The sequence below is a fragment of the Calidris pugnax genome, unplaced genomic scaffold (assembly GCF_001431845.1).
Source record: "Calidris pugnax isolate Ruff unplaced genomic scaffold, ASM143184v1 scaffold19, whole genome shotgun sequence".
Taxonomy (NCBI): Eukaryota; Metazoa; Chordata; class Aves; order Charadriiformes; family Scolopacidae; genus Calidris; species Calidris pugnax.
In genome coordinates, this window is record NW_015090775.1 from 103,670 (window position 1) to 117,514 (window position 13,845).

Here is a 13,845-nt window from a genome sequence, read left to right on the forward strand (position 1 = left end):
TTAGCACACTGCAGTGGTGGTCTCAGCTCATGCCTGGTGGTTTATTCTGCTGCTGATAAATAAAGGTAAAGATTGCCAGGGAACTTACTTATTTCACTTGAGTCCATAAAAATTTGCCTCCATAAAATTGTGGATTACCTGAAGGGTAGTACGTACCCTGCTCAGGTAATGTACAGCTGAGCTCGGAATATCACTATTAAGAATGTGGAGACCTTGACCTTTCTATTCTCTCTTCTTCTACAGTTCTCCATGGCCTGTAGTTGGTGCTGTGAGCCAAGCAAGAGTAAACGTGAGACTCTTCTTCCACCATACAAAGAAATGACATCACCCCACCTGTGACCAGTTGCATCACTTTACTCAAGACTAGCATCTCACATGATTCACAAGGCTTAAAGTCCTTGAACCAAATATGGAAGCCCTTGCTAAATATGGAAGCAGATGGGGAAAACTGATAGAGTTTCATCTTGCCCCACCGTGAAAAGAGGTACATATGAAATTAGCTCCTACGTATGAAAATAACAGATGGAATTTGGGTACACAGGCAATCCTTTCTGGTAGGTCCCAGTGAGCCAGACCAACTGATATAGCAGTGCAAGTCTACAGAAAAGGTACACGTAATACAAAAATTTGAGGCTAAGAGCTTTGTCACACTGTGACGACTTTGTCCTGTCTTGACCACCTCAGAACATTATGTTAGGTTTCTGTAGGATACAGGAGAGTTGTTAAGCAAATAAATATTCATCAATTTCCACCCTACCACAATCCTGTATGGTGCATGCTAAAAGAAAAGCTACTTGCTAGAGCTTAGCACACTGCAGTGGTGGTCTCAGCTCATGCCTGGTGGTTTATTCTGCTGCTGATAAATAAAGGTAAAGATTGCCAGGGAACTTACTTATTTCACTTGAGTCCATAAAAATTTGCCTCCATAAAATTGTGGATTACCTGAAGGGTAGTACGTACCCTGCTCAGGTAATGTACAGCTGAGCTCGGAATATCACTATTAAGAATGTGGAGACCTTGACCTTTCTATTCTCTCTTCTTCTACAGTTCTCCATGGCCTGTAGTTGGTGCTGTGAGCCAAGCAAGAGTAAACGTGAGACTCTTCTTCCACCATACAAAGAAATGACATCACCCCACCTGTGACCAGTTGCATCACTTTACTCAAGACTAGCATCTCACATGATTCACAAGAGCATAAGACAATGATTTACTGAGATAGATGGAATAAGTTAACAGTGTTTTACAGATGATGTTGACAATGTAGTTTTCCATAAAATGCAAGTCAAATATGAGCTCTGTTTGAATTTAATAAAATAAATAGTATGTAAAAGAGGAACTTGATAATAGCATTGTGCTTCCTTTGGTAGCTTTTTTTTAAATTTTAGTAGGAGGAAGTGAATTGTCACTTCCTCTTCCATTTCATAGCTCAAGTTTCTACACTGCACAGTTGCAATGTACAGTTTATATTATTTTTAGAATACAGTTATAAAAAATATTTTAAACACTGTCGTATTTTCCTCATATGATAGTTTGAGTGTCTCATTGTCAAACATTTCTATTCTTGCCTAGTGACACAACCCTCTGCTCACCACAAAAGAGCTTTCTATGAGAATAAGGTAAAGCAAGTTTTGACCCAGCAAAATCAGTTAAAATCATTATACAGCTTAAGTATTCCAGCCAGAATCAGATGCTTTACTAGTCTTTCATGTTCCTGGGGATGAGAGTTCATACATACTAGCTATGTCAGTGGCAATTATAAGAGTTTCTAGCAGGACACATGAAGGCAAGGCTTTGGTTTTTGGGTAAAAATTTTCTCTAAAGTATTTCAAATAATGTAACTTGTCTTTGAGAAAACTGTTCTTTCTGCTCTAAAAATATGATAAGCATGAAAGATCTTTTGGCTGATAATGTTTCTCTGAAAGTAAGCAGATTATTTTCTCAAGCAGACTTAACAAATAACTTCAAGCTCTTAACCAATTTTGTCCAGGATTGTCTGGAAAAGGGGTGTGTTCTGGTTTACAGCTGTATTTAAGCAAAGCAATTAAGGATGTGCTTGCCCCGCACCCATGTTCAGTCCACTATGTTTGGTGTTCATACTCTGTGCTTTCTTATTCATGTTGAAATTTATATTTCTGCTCCCTTTTTGACTCAGTAACTCTATTCTCATCTCTTGGATGATCTCTGAACATAGTTTAAATTGTGTACTCTTCACATTTCACCCTTCAGTATTATTTTTTCTCATTTTCAAATGAAAATCCTTTGCAGCAGCATTTAGATTATTCCCAGCTGACAGAGGTCTTTCTAAATACTGGTAGCAGTAGCAGAGTAGCAAGTATGTGTACTACATTGTCCCTGGATTTCAAAAAACTTTTTGAAGAGGCTTTTTAGAAGTTTCAGATGTGAAGAATAAAATGTGATGGCACTTGTAAATTTTAATAAATGGGCAATGCAGAGATGAGAGCTGATGAGTCTATAGTGAAAGAGAAGTGGTGTGGAATGTGGGGAGTCCATAGAGGGACTTGAAAGTGAAGATCAGCAGCTTATGTTTGATATAAGTGAGAAGCCAGTGCCAGCTGAGGAATGCAGAGACTAAGTGATACAATAGAAGCATTGGGCCTAGAAAGTAATCTTCAGAGCAAGAAAGAATAAATGAAAAGGGAAAGACCACATCTGGAGACCAAGGATAAGGATATGAAACGAGAGCCTTGCTTCAAGCTTTGATGTATGGAAAGAGGGCACCTGTTTTAGTGCTGCAAAGAAATAATCACCACTCTCTAGACACAGCTGATCTGGGAGGATCTGGATATATTCTAAGTCAAAGGTGATGCCCAGTTTACAGCATGGAAGGAAAGCATGTGGAAGCAAATATTTTTCTTAAGTCTCTTCATTCGTTCAACTCGAGCTTGAGTTGACAGACGGATAAAGAGAAATGTTGAAAAGCATACATTGCAAGTGAACCTGGAACATATAAATGTGCATTCCAAGTAAATTCAGCAACTGGCATGCACTGGTTTTTGAAGCAGTCAGTATTGTCACGTACATGGTATGCACTTGATTTGTTACTTGTGAAGACTGTGAAAAGCAAACTTTTTACTTTGCTCCGGTGGTAGAGGGTTGTAATGGTAATAGGACTTTCAGAGACCAATGCAGCAATTTTCATCATAATTTTTTTCTGTATTCAGTTTTCTTTTCAGACAGAATTCTATGCAGACAGAATTCCTTGCCTTTTGATATAGACATACAAAGGGAACGTCTCATTTATATGAACATACTCCAGAAAAAAGTCTTAAACATTTACAACTTTGTGAATATCTTATTGTCTCATAAAGTGAAGATAGTCTTGCTTGACAACACTATATACCACTTTTACCTCTGCAAGGGTCATGTGAAATGAGAAGTGTAATCCACTTCAATTAAAAATGAAAATTTCCATAGTTTAATCTTTCTTATGGGTGTCTTTTTCTCTAGAAACTCTGAGTCTTGCATTCTCCAATGTATCTGCTTAAAACATTTCTAGAGGTTAAGGAAGCCCGCTTTTCCCTTAAAGCACAGAGAACTGGTAATAAAGCAATGGGGAGTGGGGTGAAGGAGCTAAATGTGGGTTTGGAAGTTGGTTTTCTAAGTCTGCCACTGGACATTTGTAACCAAGTTTAAAGCCACCTAAAAATGTCAAAAGAGCTAAATGTCACCTCAAATTGTAAAAAATATTTGGGTCCCATTAGCTATGTGACTGTGTCTAAATGGTTAGAAACCAGCACCTTAACTGTTTATGAATCAACTCCTTACGGGTGAAGAATGGGGAGGGAACACTTCTTTAGGTCTGAGATTTGTTCTGAACATACCTGCATTGGACTGTGACCCTCTCAGAGACTCTGGCCATGTAAGTACCTCAGAGAGTTAGATAGGTGATTTAACCACAGCACAGAAACTCCAACACAGCTCCTAAAAATACTGAGCAAACACAGGATGTAAGTGAAACCAGTGTAGTACATGAGAAGAAAGACACAGATATTTAGCCTGCTCAACGGCCTTTTTCTTTATAGAAACAACATTTTTGCCAGGTTAATATTATTTCTAGGAACAGAGGCCAAAACAAACACTCTTCTTGGACTATCTGAGGAAAATCTATCTTGAGTAGAATAAACTCAGCTGGGTCTTGATCAATCAGTGTTTGAAACATTTCCAGTTTGACTGTTAATGTGGTTTTTTGCCAAAATCTTAGGCTTTAAATTTATTTTAGAACTACATTGTTGAGGAAAAGTCTTTGTAATTGATCCTAGCCTATTTTTAGGATTACCAAAATAAGGTCTTGAGTCTTGGTGGTGGGCAAATAGCCATACTGAAAAAAGATCCATAAACATCTCACAGCTTGGAGCAAAGATCAATGTAAACTGTTTACAAAGGGTATTTGAGAGACCACCAGACACTGGAGCATTATTGAGAAGAACCTTGTGAGTTACTGTGCAGAATTCTGCACTAGGAACCAAGGGAGCTAATTTGCTTTTCTCTTGTACAGCAAGGGTGTAGTTCCTCTCCTAAGGAGAAAATTGAATTCTTCTTATTGATAAACTGGCAGTAAGATAAGCTAATATGGGATGTTTGTTGCAAGAGGTTTTATAATAGGTTGGAAAACACACATTGCACCTGATTTACACCTGTAGTAAAGCTCCTTTACATGTGGTAAATGTGGATCAAGTCTACAGTATTTAGTAGCTTAAACAATCTCAATTTAGTCATCTTTCTGAGAATAGCGTTCCTTTTTTTTAAATTCTAAGCTTGCAAACGGAAATGCAAATTGTCAGCTGCTACAGCACTGCCTGTCTTTGCAGAAGCCATTCATGGCAATGCCCTTTCCTCGGGTATGTCGGGAAAACTTTTTACTGTATATGAAAAGCCTCAGTTGTTCTTGAATGAAGGAAGATGAAGAACTGGAAACCTATACTTGCTCCGGTGCTCCAGAAACAGCTCTCCTGTGCACAGCACTCCCCTTGTTTGTCTGGAAAACTAGAAATTCTCGTGAATTTGGCAACCTCGACACTGAATGATTTTTTTCGGCATTAGTGATATATAGACAGCACTTCTGATTTTGTTATTTTGAATTCCAGGTTCAAGCTTCCATTTTTAACAGTGATTGTACACTTATCTAAAACAAAGTTGAAACATTCTCAGACTCATACCTGATGTGTGTCTAGTCTAGAGTGCTCACTGGAAGATTTCAGAGGTAACACTTCTCTTGGTTAGATGTAATTTCTTCATTGTTGGCCAGTGCTTGGCGTAGTCATTGTTTCTGACTGTTAGACACAAATCAATAAGAAGGGATGTTGCCAAAAGCTTTTCAAAACATTAAGTATATAATTTCAAACACAGTTGGGGTTTTTTTTACTTTTTTTAAAAAAAGTTTCAATGAGACTAATCTTTACAGAGTCTAGCAACTAAACTAAAATATAAACAGGACCATCTCGTCCTACTTCCATATTGTCAAGTCCTGGTCCAGAAGTTTTGGAAGTGAATGTCAGGTCTCTTAGTCTGTTCTTTTTTATAACACAAGACAAAAGGCTCTACACATACACTCTGTACTCAGCCAAATATTTTTTGTTTTGGAAAAACATTGTTTTGTGATTTGAGGACTTTTAAAGATAAAGAATCCAGTCTTGCACCCAGATAGCTCCAGATTTCCAAGGCATTTGGTTTTTTTTTTTTCTGCTTTGGTTTTTTGCCTGAAACACTGATGCCATTTATAGCTCTACCATTGGCTTTAGTGGATCCAGGACCTCTTCCTCATTTTTCACTCCTATTAGCTTTTAAAAATATTTTCTTTAACCACCATCTCTTTTCCCTCAGGGCTGTCTGATGCTCCAAGAGTAGCTGGTACATTTTAGTCCAACCTATGCCATACTTACAAATGTTTGCTTTTGCAAGGGCCATGGCGTTTTGATAGGTGGTAACCTGCTAGTGATTTATTTTATACCAAATGTTTAACACATAAGCATATACAAAACCAAAGCTTTTATTAGGGCTGCAAAATAAAACTTTCATGACTTAGGAAATGCCAGAATTAAGACTGCTGATATAAATTAATTTCTGTCACATGTTTTGCATACAGTATATAGCTTTTTATATGGCCTATACGCTTTTTTCCATAGACCACTGCCAGAGGCAAACACCTACGAGAGTATGTATTGGTCCAATCACCTGAAAACTGGCAAAAGTGTAAAAAACTCAAACCAGATCTTTTAATGGGAAAATCTGAGACAATTTTACTCATAAGGGATAGTTTCTGCTACTCCCGTACTGAAAAAGAGAGACAACAAGTTAGATTTGAGGTTTTCCTCTAGTCATTAGAAACAATATATGGAAGGAAATACAGCAATTAATATGGAACAGTTAGGTGTCTCTTGCACTAGATGACATTTATTTGAAAGCATTCTTTATGACCAGGAGGTAATCCCGCTCCACAGTTCATGGCAGCCCAAATGTAAGTAAGTAATCTTAAGTACCTCAAGCTCACTTTCTTCTAGACTCATAGATTCTAGATGAATTGTAGATGAATACGATCGTAGAATCATATAATAGTTGGGGTTGGAAGGGACCTTTAAAGGTCACCTAGTCCAACCTCCCCTGCCATGAGCAAGAACATCTTCAAATAGATCAACCTAGTTCAGCTGCTCAGAGGCCAGTCCAACTTGACATTGGATGTTTCCAGGGATAGGGAAACATCCCTGGAACATCCCATCTACCACCTCCCTGGGCAACCTGTGCCAGTGGTTCACCACCCTCATTGTAAAACATTTCGTACTTATATCTAATCTAAATCTTCTCACCTTTAGTTTAAAGCCTTTACCCCTTGTCCTATTACAACAGGCCCTGCTAAAAAATCTGTCCCTGTCTTTCCCATAGGCCCCCTTTAAGTACTGGAAGGCCACAAGAAGGCCTTCCTGTAGCCTCCTCTTCTCCAGCCTGAACAACCCCAACTGTCTCAGCCTGTCCTCATAGGAGAGGTGCTCTATTCTTCTGATCTTTTTGTGGCCCTCCTCTGGACCCGCTCCAATGGGTCCATGTCTTTCCTGTGCTGGGGGCTCCAGAGCTGGATGTGGTACTCCAGGTGGGGTCTCACCAGGGCAGAACAGAGGGACAGAATCACCTCCCTCGACTTGCTGGCCACGCTTCTTTTGATGCAGCCCAGGATGTGGTTGTCTTTCTGGACTATGAGCACATACTGTTGACTAACGTCCAGCTTTTCATCTACCAGTACCCCCAAAACAGGTCTTCTGCCTCTTAGTAGAAGACGTGTTGTATGAAGGCTTGTGAAAACAATAGGGTCTTCCAAAACTTAACTCGAGAGTTGCTCGAGAGAAATCTTTCTTCACGACTTGCATGCTGTTCCCATTACCATGATAGAGAGACCCTGTGGAACAAGGCAGACTCCTTGTTAAGGTGGTTTGATCAGGAGAATTTCTGGGCAGCCTGGTAATCCATATTTAACTACAAGCCTTCAAAGTAGAATGCAAAAACCTCTGTCCAAGCTATTCTCTCTATCCAAGCATGAATACATTAACAAGGATTCTGGGCTGCGCGACTAGTGCTCACATGTGGCATTACTGAAGAAGTGCAATCAGCAATTAGGAGAAAAGAGGGGGACCCAAAGGTTGTTGCTTCAGGAGGCTGAGACTTTTAGTACCGAACTAATGCTGATCAGCTAGTTAAGCCAAGACTGAGATGTTTTTATCATTGTGTCATCCAGCTATGAATGCATCTCTTTGGAAACACCGTTCTGCTGGAATGTTTTCTGTCAGAAGTTGCTGGTTCATTGAGAGTGAAACATTTCATGAAAGCTTATCTCAGCAAGCCTTATAATGGAATACAGATAACTTTCGACAGTCCTCTGCCAGGCATGTCAGCTGCCAGTTTTCCATTCAGTCAGATCTACTCCTCTGTGGTGGCCTCTTCCTTGTCTCAGGGATCCAGGGAACACAAGGACCTGCTGGGATTCAGGGCTCCACTGCTCTGGAAGAAATCGTTGCTTTTTGGAAATGCTGTGGATTTTTGTTTCTCAAATGAAGTTGTTACTGGAATATCTACTTCCTAAGAAATGTTTTAACAGTTTCCATTCTAAATCGGGACAAATTATGATTTCCAAGTGGTGAGATTTCTCAGAAAATGTAAATTCTGAGCTGTGGCCGACTCTAACCACGAACAGCTTCTAAGTATTTGTAGTCTGCCCCAAATGTAAAATCCTAGAAAAGGCAGAGTCTGGGAGTTTATCTGCAGGGCAGATACAGCTCCCTCGGAGGAAGCAGTTGCCGCACACAGAGATGGGGAAGCACACTGCCGTGCAGAGAAATGACACCGGGCTGCAGAAACAGCCAAATGGTAGCCCTAACCTTTCCAGCTGTGGTGTGTGCATTCTCCTGCTCAGCTACAGTACAATTAAGAACTACATTGTGAAAAGGACCTAGTTTTCTCTCAGCGACTGGAGAAAAACATTAGTATTTCCTCTCTTTGTGCTATTTTAACCATAGAAGTATAACTTACAAAGACTATACTTGTACTACCAGCCTAATTTGGTGTGTTTTTTCTATCCAATTATACAAAAATTATTTTGGGTGATTCCTTAAAATTGTTTGGATAATCAGGCCATTCCCAAAGTTACTTAGAAAAGAGGATTCCTCTTTTGTTTGTAGCTACAGAATTGTTGCAGGTGCTTCTGTGCTGGTGGGGGTTGGTAGTATGGGTCGTCTGAGAGCTGTGGCATTGATCTCACACAGAATAACTCCTCTTTTTTCTGACTCTCAGTACCCATATGCCAAGGTAACTTGACTTCTTCTTGTGTGCAACTTAGCAGCAGTGAAGTGTATCCTTTGAAATATGTTATTTCCCATTTTTTATTGTTTGCATGAAAACCTAGCATCTCTGTGGAGCTATTGCTTTATTATTGTCGTTATTCAGTGGGTTTTCTGGGGTTTCTCTGTTTGGACAGTTGTGAGTTTACATTTCTTTCCCCATACAAGCTAGATGGTAAACTGTTACCTGTAAAAGGATGACAGTCTAGACATCTAAGGGAGGCTGGCTATCTTATAACATCTGATGTCAGTTCTTTATGGAGGACATAGCAGAGAGAAGTACTACTTCGGTGACATGGCTCTCTGCTCTGTTTATCTAGTTGTTCCGTCCTCTAAGGTACAGTTACAGGCAAATTAGTCATAATGGATATCATTGCATGCCATTTGGCATGACATAAAATCATTCAAGGAAAGAAGGAATAAAAGTTTGAGGTCTATCCACTCTGTATCAGCAACTGTAGGTGATGGCTTTTTTTTAAGGTGAAATGTGTCAATTCCTCAGCACATACTATTAATCAGTTCATCATACTTTGATTAGGAATCCTCTTACAATGTACAGAATAAATTGCTTGAAAGCCAGTCAAGAAATAAAGACTGGAGGTTAGTAGACATTAGAAAGAATTTCTAAACAGGAAACTTATCAGTTCTGATGAAAACACCTTGGAATTTAAATATGATAATGCTTTGAAAACCAGTGAAGCATGTAAGGAGTTGAGCAAAAGTTAGATATATTGTAACAGGATTTGTTTCTCCTTATTTTCTTTTTCTTTCTTTCTTAACTAGTCATCATGCAAAAATCCCAATAGCTTCAATGTAAAAACTCAAAACTATTCCCATGCTTTTCATTGGGTTCATACTTATTTCTTTATTTATCAATCTTCTTTGGAAACCAACATTTACTAAAAATGACAGTAATATGTGGTAGATTAGACTAAAAAATAAAGACTTGTAAAAAATAACAACTGAAAACAACCAGACAAAAACATTTATTTTGTTCTGGTTTGGATTTTGATTAAAGAAAAATGCATATCTTGAAAGGTATGCACTGTAACAAGTCCTGCTGGATGCAATAGTATTTCAGATTGCTAAATTAAGCATGTCTGTAAAGCCTGTAGGATCAAATAATTGTAGTGCATTGCTATTGTAAAAGGCAGGAAAATAAAATGGAATTTAGATGGCACCTGGCATGGAATTTTTCCAAAACGGCTGTATGGTTACACTAGAGATTTAAGAAAAATTAATAAGCTTGAGCACTCATGTTTATGTATGACTACTTTGGATGTTTTTTGTTATCCATATTGCAAAATATGGATACGCTTAATATGGGTTGTCCAGACTTTTGCAAAATACTGGCTCATGCAGAGAGCACACACAAAAGAATATTTTACAGCATCCAGCTGCCTCAAATGATTAGAAACAAGGAAACAAGCAGAAAAAATGTGCCACTCAGGTTTTGACAAAGCAAATGGCCTTTAAGGAGAGTGGTGCCCCTCAAGTACCCAGGGTCTGGGCCTCACTTTGTAACCTCAAAAAACCCCAAATCACTGGCCATGGGGAGCAAAATTGGAGGGGAAGAGTGAGGGAGTGCGGGGGAAGCAGAAAAGTGAGGGAGTGTGGGGGAAGTGATTTCCTTGCTTGGGACAGGGATGAGACAGAATGGGATGGGACGGGACAGCACCCAGCAGTCTCTTTGGCCTTGGTGGGATGGGTTTTGAGGTAAGCAAAGCTCATCTCTCACTGCAAGGGGCACACTAGAGCTGCTGCGTCTACTTGCAGGTGGTGCTAAGCAAGTCTTAGCTCTTTCTGGGTTCTTTCTGGGCTTCTGTGCCAGTTTGAAGCAGCGTGGCAGTTTTGAAGCAATTATCCCAGTCTTCCTCACCTGTGGCATTTGGTTTTGGTCCTTGCAGAGGGGGACCCTTTTGGAGGAACCTAAAACATAAGCTCTTTTCTGGACAACCACCAAATGGGCAGCAGCTCCTGACTGGAGACGCAGGGGTCCAGACCAATTCTGTATGAATTCTGATCATGGCCAAGTCTGAAGTACACTCCCCAAACTGCACATAGTTTAGACACAGGGGCCTCCTTACCTAGTTCTTTGATCTGAGCCACTCCTGTTGTGCTCGTGAACACAGCCAACCTGAAAAATGCTGTGAAGAGAAAAAAAATAATGCCTTGCACCAAACCATCTTGCAAACACATGAAGTATGGATTCTCCCTGCCTATGCAGAGCCCGTGCAGGGAAAGGAAGCAAGGGTGAGATAGGTACTGCTTTATGTGTATTGACATACAAGTCCCTGACTTCAGTTTGGATCTTTGGCAGGTTTGCTGGGTGACCCTGCAGCACCCATGCAACAGTAGAAAGTACCTACAAATAGTGTCATATAGCTTCTATGCCATACACAGAACATTTTTCTTTTTTTTTTTCCTTTTTTTCCCCTCTCTATTTAATTGATGCACAGTTTTTCAATCATAAAGGACAGCATATGCATGCTTATGCTGCTTGGCAAACTGATGGCAGCATTTCACACTGCTGTATTCTGCACTTCCAAAGTCAAACCACATGAATCAGTACTCTCATTTGCACTATCACTGATACAATGTTTGCTTATCCAAAGGCTTTTTTTTTTCTTCAAAAAAAAAGTCTTTTAAGATTCAGGTTTGAAGTTAAATTCTATCCTTATTTTTCTCAGCAGTATATAAACACCTCAATTTCAGTAGAGTTGCTCCTGATTTGTGCTGTGACTGCAAATATCACGTCTCATGTAATTTCATGAACTATTAGCTTGCAGATGTAGCTACGCTGGGAATCATCCCCAACTCGATAGCTTTTCTGTGTCATTTCTAAAGATGATCCAAAGATCAGTTTCCATCTTAGGTAGCTTTATATGCGCTGGCATGGGTCCCCAAAGTAATACAGCTGTGATAGCAATGTATTGGCTACAAAACATATCCAGGAACCTGAGAAAATACAGAGGTATTAAATCAGAAGAAAGAATTAGCTCATCCAGAGCTCCATACTACCACAGCTGGGCTGTGGATTCCCTGGAGGGACAGATCCTGGAGGTTTATCCCCATTTATTGCACGTCTTTCTGTTGTAGAGATATTGGAAACCATAGAAAAACCTACGATTTCTCAGGAGTAGTTGACCCTAGAGTCTCACTTCAGTTGAAGGTCAGGGCAGAGAGTCCAGGAACTGCTGGGCGTTTCATGTAGGACGTGGTCTGGCAGGGCTTCCAGGCTTCCCTGTTGCGGGCAGGAGCCCTGCAACCTGGCAGGTCACCAGCCCCACAGAATTCAGCTGGGGGTACCACCCCTCTGCACCCGGAGCCTTTGCTGCTACACAACACTTCAGTTTTGACAAGCTGGGGTCTTCAAAAGAAATAACGCTTGGTCAAAGAAACGGCCAGCCAGTTTTAAGTGGTGTATTTGATATGCTTTTTCTGTAGCAAGGGAAACGGTAGATTAGCCAGTCTGGATGAAAAAAAATGGAGATTCCCAACCAGTTTCAAATATAAAACTTGCTGGGGAGGGGGAGGGAGAGATGAAGGGGGAGAACAATGTGCCATTTCTCCTCTTTCCCATATAAGTAACAGCAAAGGGACTGCGTGAGAGCGTTGCAAAGATACTCTGAAGGGGTTTACATGTGTGTGAGCCCGTGGATGGGAGGAAGCTGAAGATAACGACTCACTAAATAGTATTTTCTGTAATTGTTCTCCTTGTCCCTAGCTGTTGTATCTGTGCTGGCCAACTTCCCAAAGCCAAAACGCGGCACGGCAGTCAGTGCTGAAGTGGACACATAGCTGGTGTCGCTTTCCCCCGGTAGCATGTGGAAGAGATTAGATAAGGGAGGTGGCTCCTGCTGGGGGGAGTTATTCACGCTTCGGGGCACTTGAAGGGTATGCTGATTCTCACACGTCGGCGTGAGCCCTGCCAGATAGGGTCTAGGAAAGCTGGCTTTATCAAAAAGCAATACACATCAGCCCGGCCGATTGAAAGGCAAAATCAGTCCTCCCCTTCGGTTTACGCTGCGGCTACAGGTAGCCTCAGAGAAAAAACGGCAGTTGCCGACCGTGGTTATCTTTGATGTAGGCTCCTGACGATCAAAGCGAGAACCAAGAAATCCAAACTACCAGTAACTTTTTCCAGCCGCGTGAAGGTTTCTGTTGAAAAAACTGCGTCGCGCGTGTACTTTTTTATTCCTGTTGTTTTGGGGTCTTTTTCTTTCGTTCTTTTTTTTTTTTGTTGTTGTTGTTTTCTTTTCCCCAGGCGAAATAAAACCACTCGGAATGAAAGCCAGCCTTTTAGGACGCGTACCTACCCCTGCCGGGCGCCTCGGGATAGCACTTCGGGAGAGGACACGCCGGCAAGAGCCGGATCCCGACGGGAGCGGAGGGGCAGCCCCCCACACCCCCCTCCCCCCCCCCGGCAGCCCGGAGGGGCTGGAGGAGCGAAGGAGTTAAAGGGAGGCGCTTGGGAAATCTGATGCTAACGAAGCCCCAGGAATGTTGCACATTTCCATTCCCCTCCAGCTTTCGGAGGAGGTCAGTCCCCGCTGCGGGCAGCGAGCTCCGAGGAGCCCCAGCCCCGAGGCCGCACTTGCTCCGGGCGCTGCCCCACACCTTCCCGCAGGTTACACCGGGAGACGCCGGGACGGGACGGGATGGGATGGGGGGCGGCGTAAAAAGTTTTCCATGGATTTGGGATGCTCTGGCGAGACCTGCAGAACCGAGGGGGAGAGGGACGGGGGCGTGTGTGTCCGCGGCTCTGCGCATCCCGGGCTGGGAGGGAAGGGAGCGGCGGGGCCGGGGCCGCCCCGCAAAGAGGGACAAGCTCCCCTGACCCCGCCGCGGCCTCTCTTCTCTTGCAGGCGCGGCCGGAGATGCCGGGGAGACGGCTGTGGTGGGCGCGCTGCTGGCTCGGCGTCTGCCTCTCGCTGCTGGGCGCCGGGGGCGGCAGTCCCGAGCCCTGCCGTGGTCCCCCCTGCGGCGGAGAGGCGGCCCCGCC

General features: G+C 42.0%; 1 protein-coding gene across 2 annotated transcripts in view; it reads right to left on the reverse strand.

Moving 5' to 3' along the window:
* APBB1IP (amyloid beta (A4) precursor protein-binding, family B, member 1 interacting protein) overlaps positions 1-5,261 on the reverse strand; it is a 77,120-nt gene extending 71,859 nt beyond the window's left edge. For both annotated transcript variants that reach the window (XM_014946288.1, XM_014946295.1), the window contains exons 1-2: positions 5,178-5,261; positions 3,843-3,951 (exon numbers count right to left, since the gene is read on the reverse strand). In XM_014946288.1, the coding sequence (XP_014801774.1) occupies positions 3,843-3,880 (38 nt within the window). In that variant the 5' untranslated portion in view covers positions 3,881-3,951; positions 5,178-5,261. The remainder of the gene's footprint in view (positions 1-3,842; positions 3,952-5,177) is intronic.
* Between the last annotated feature and the right edge of the window lie 8,584 nt (positions 5,262-13,845).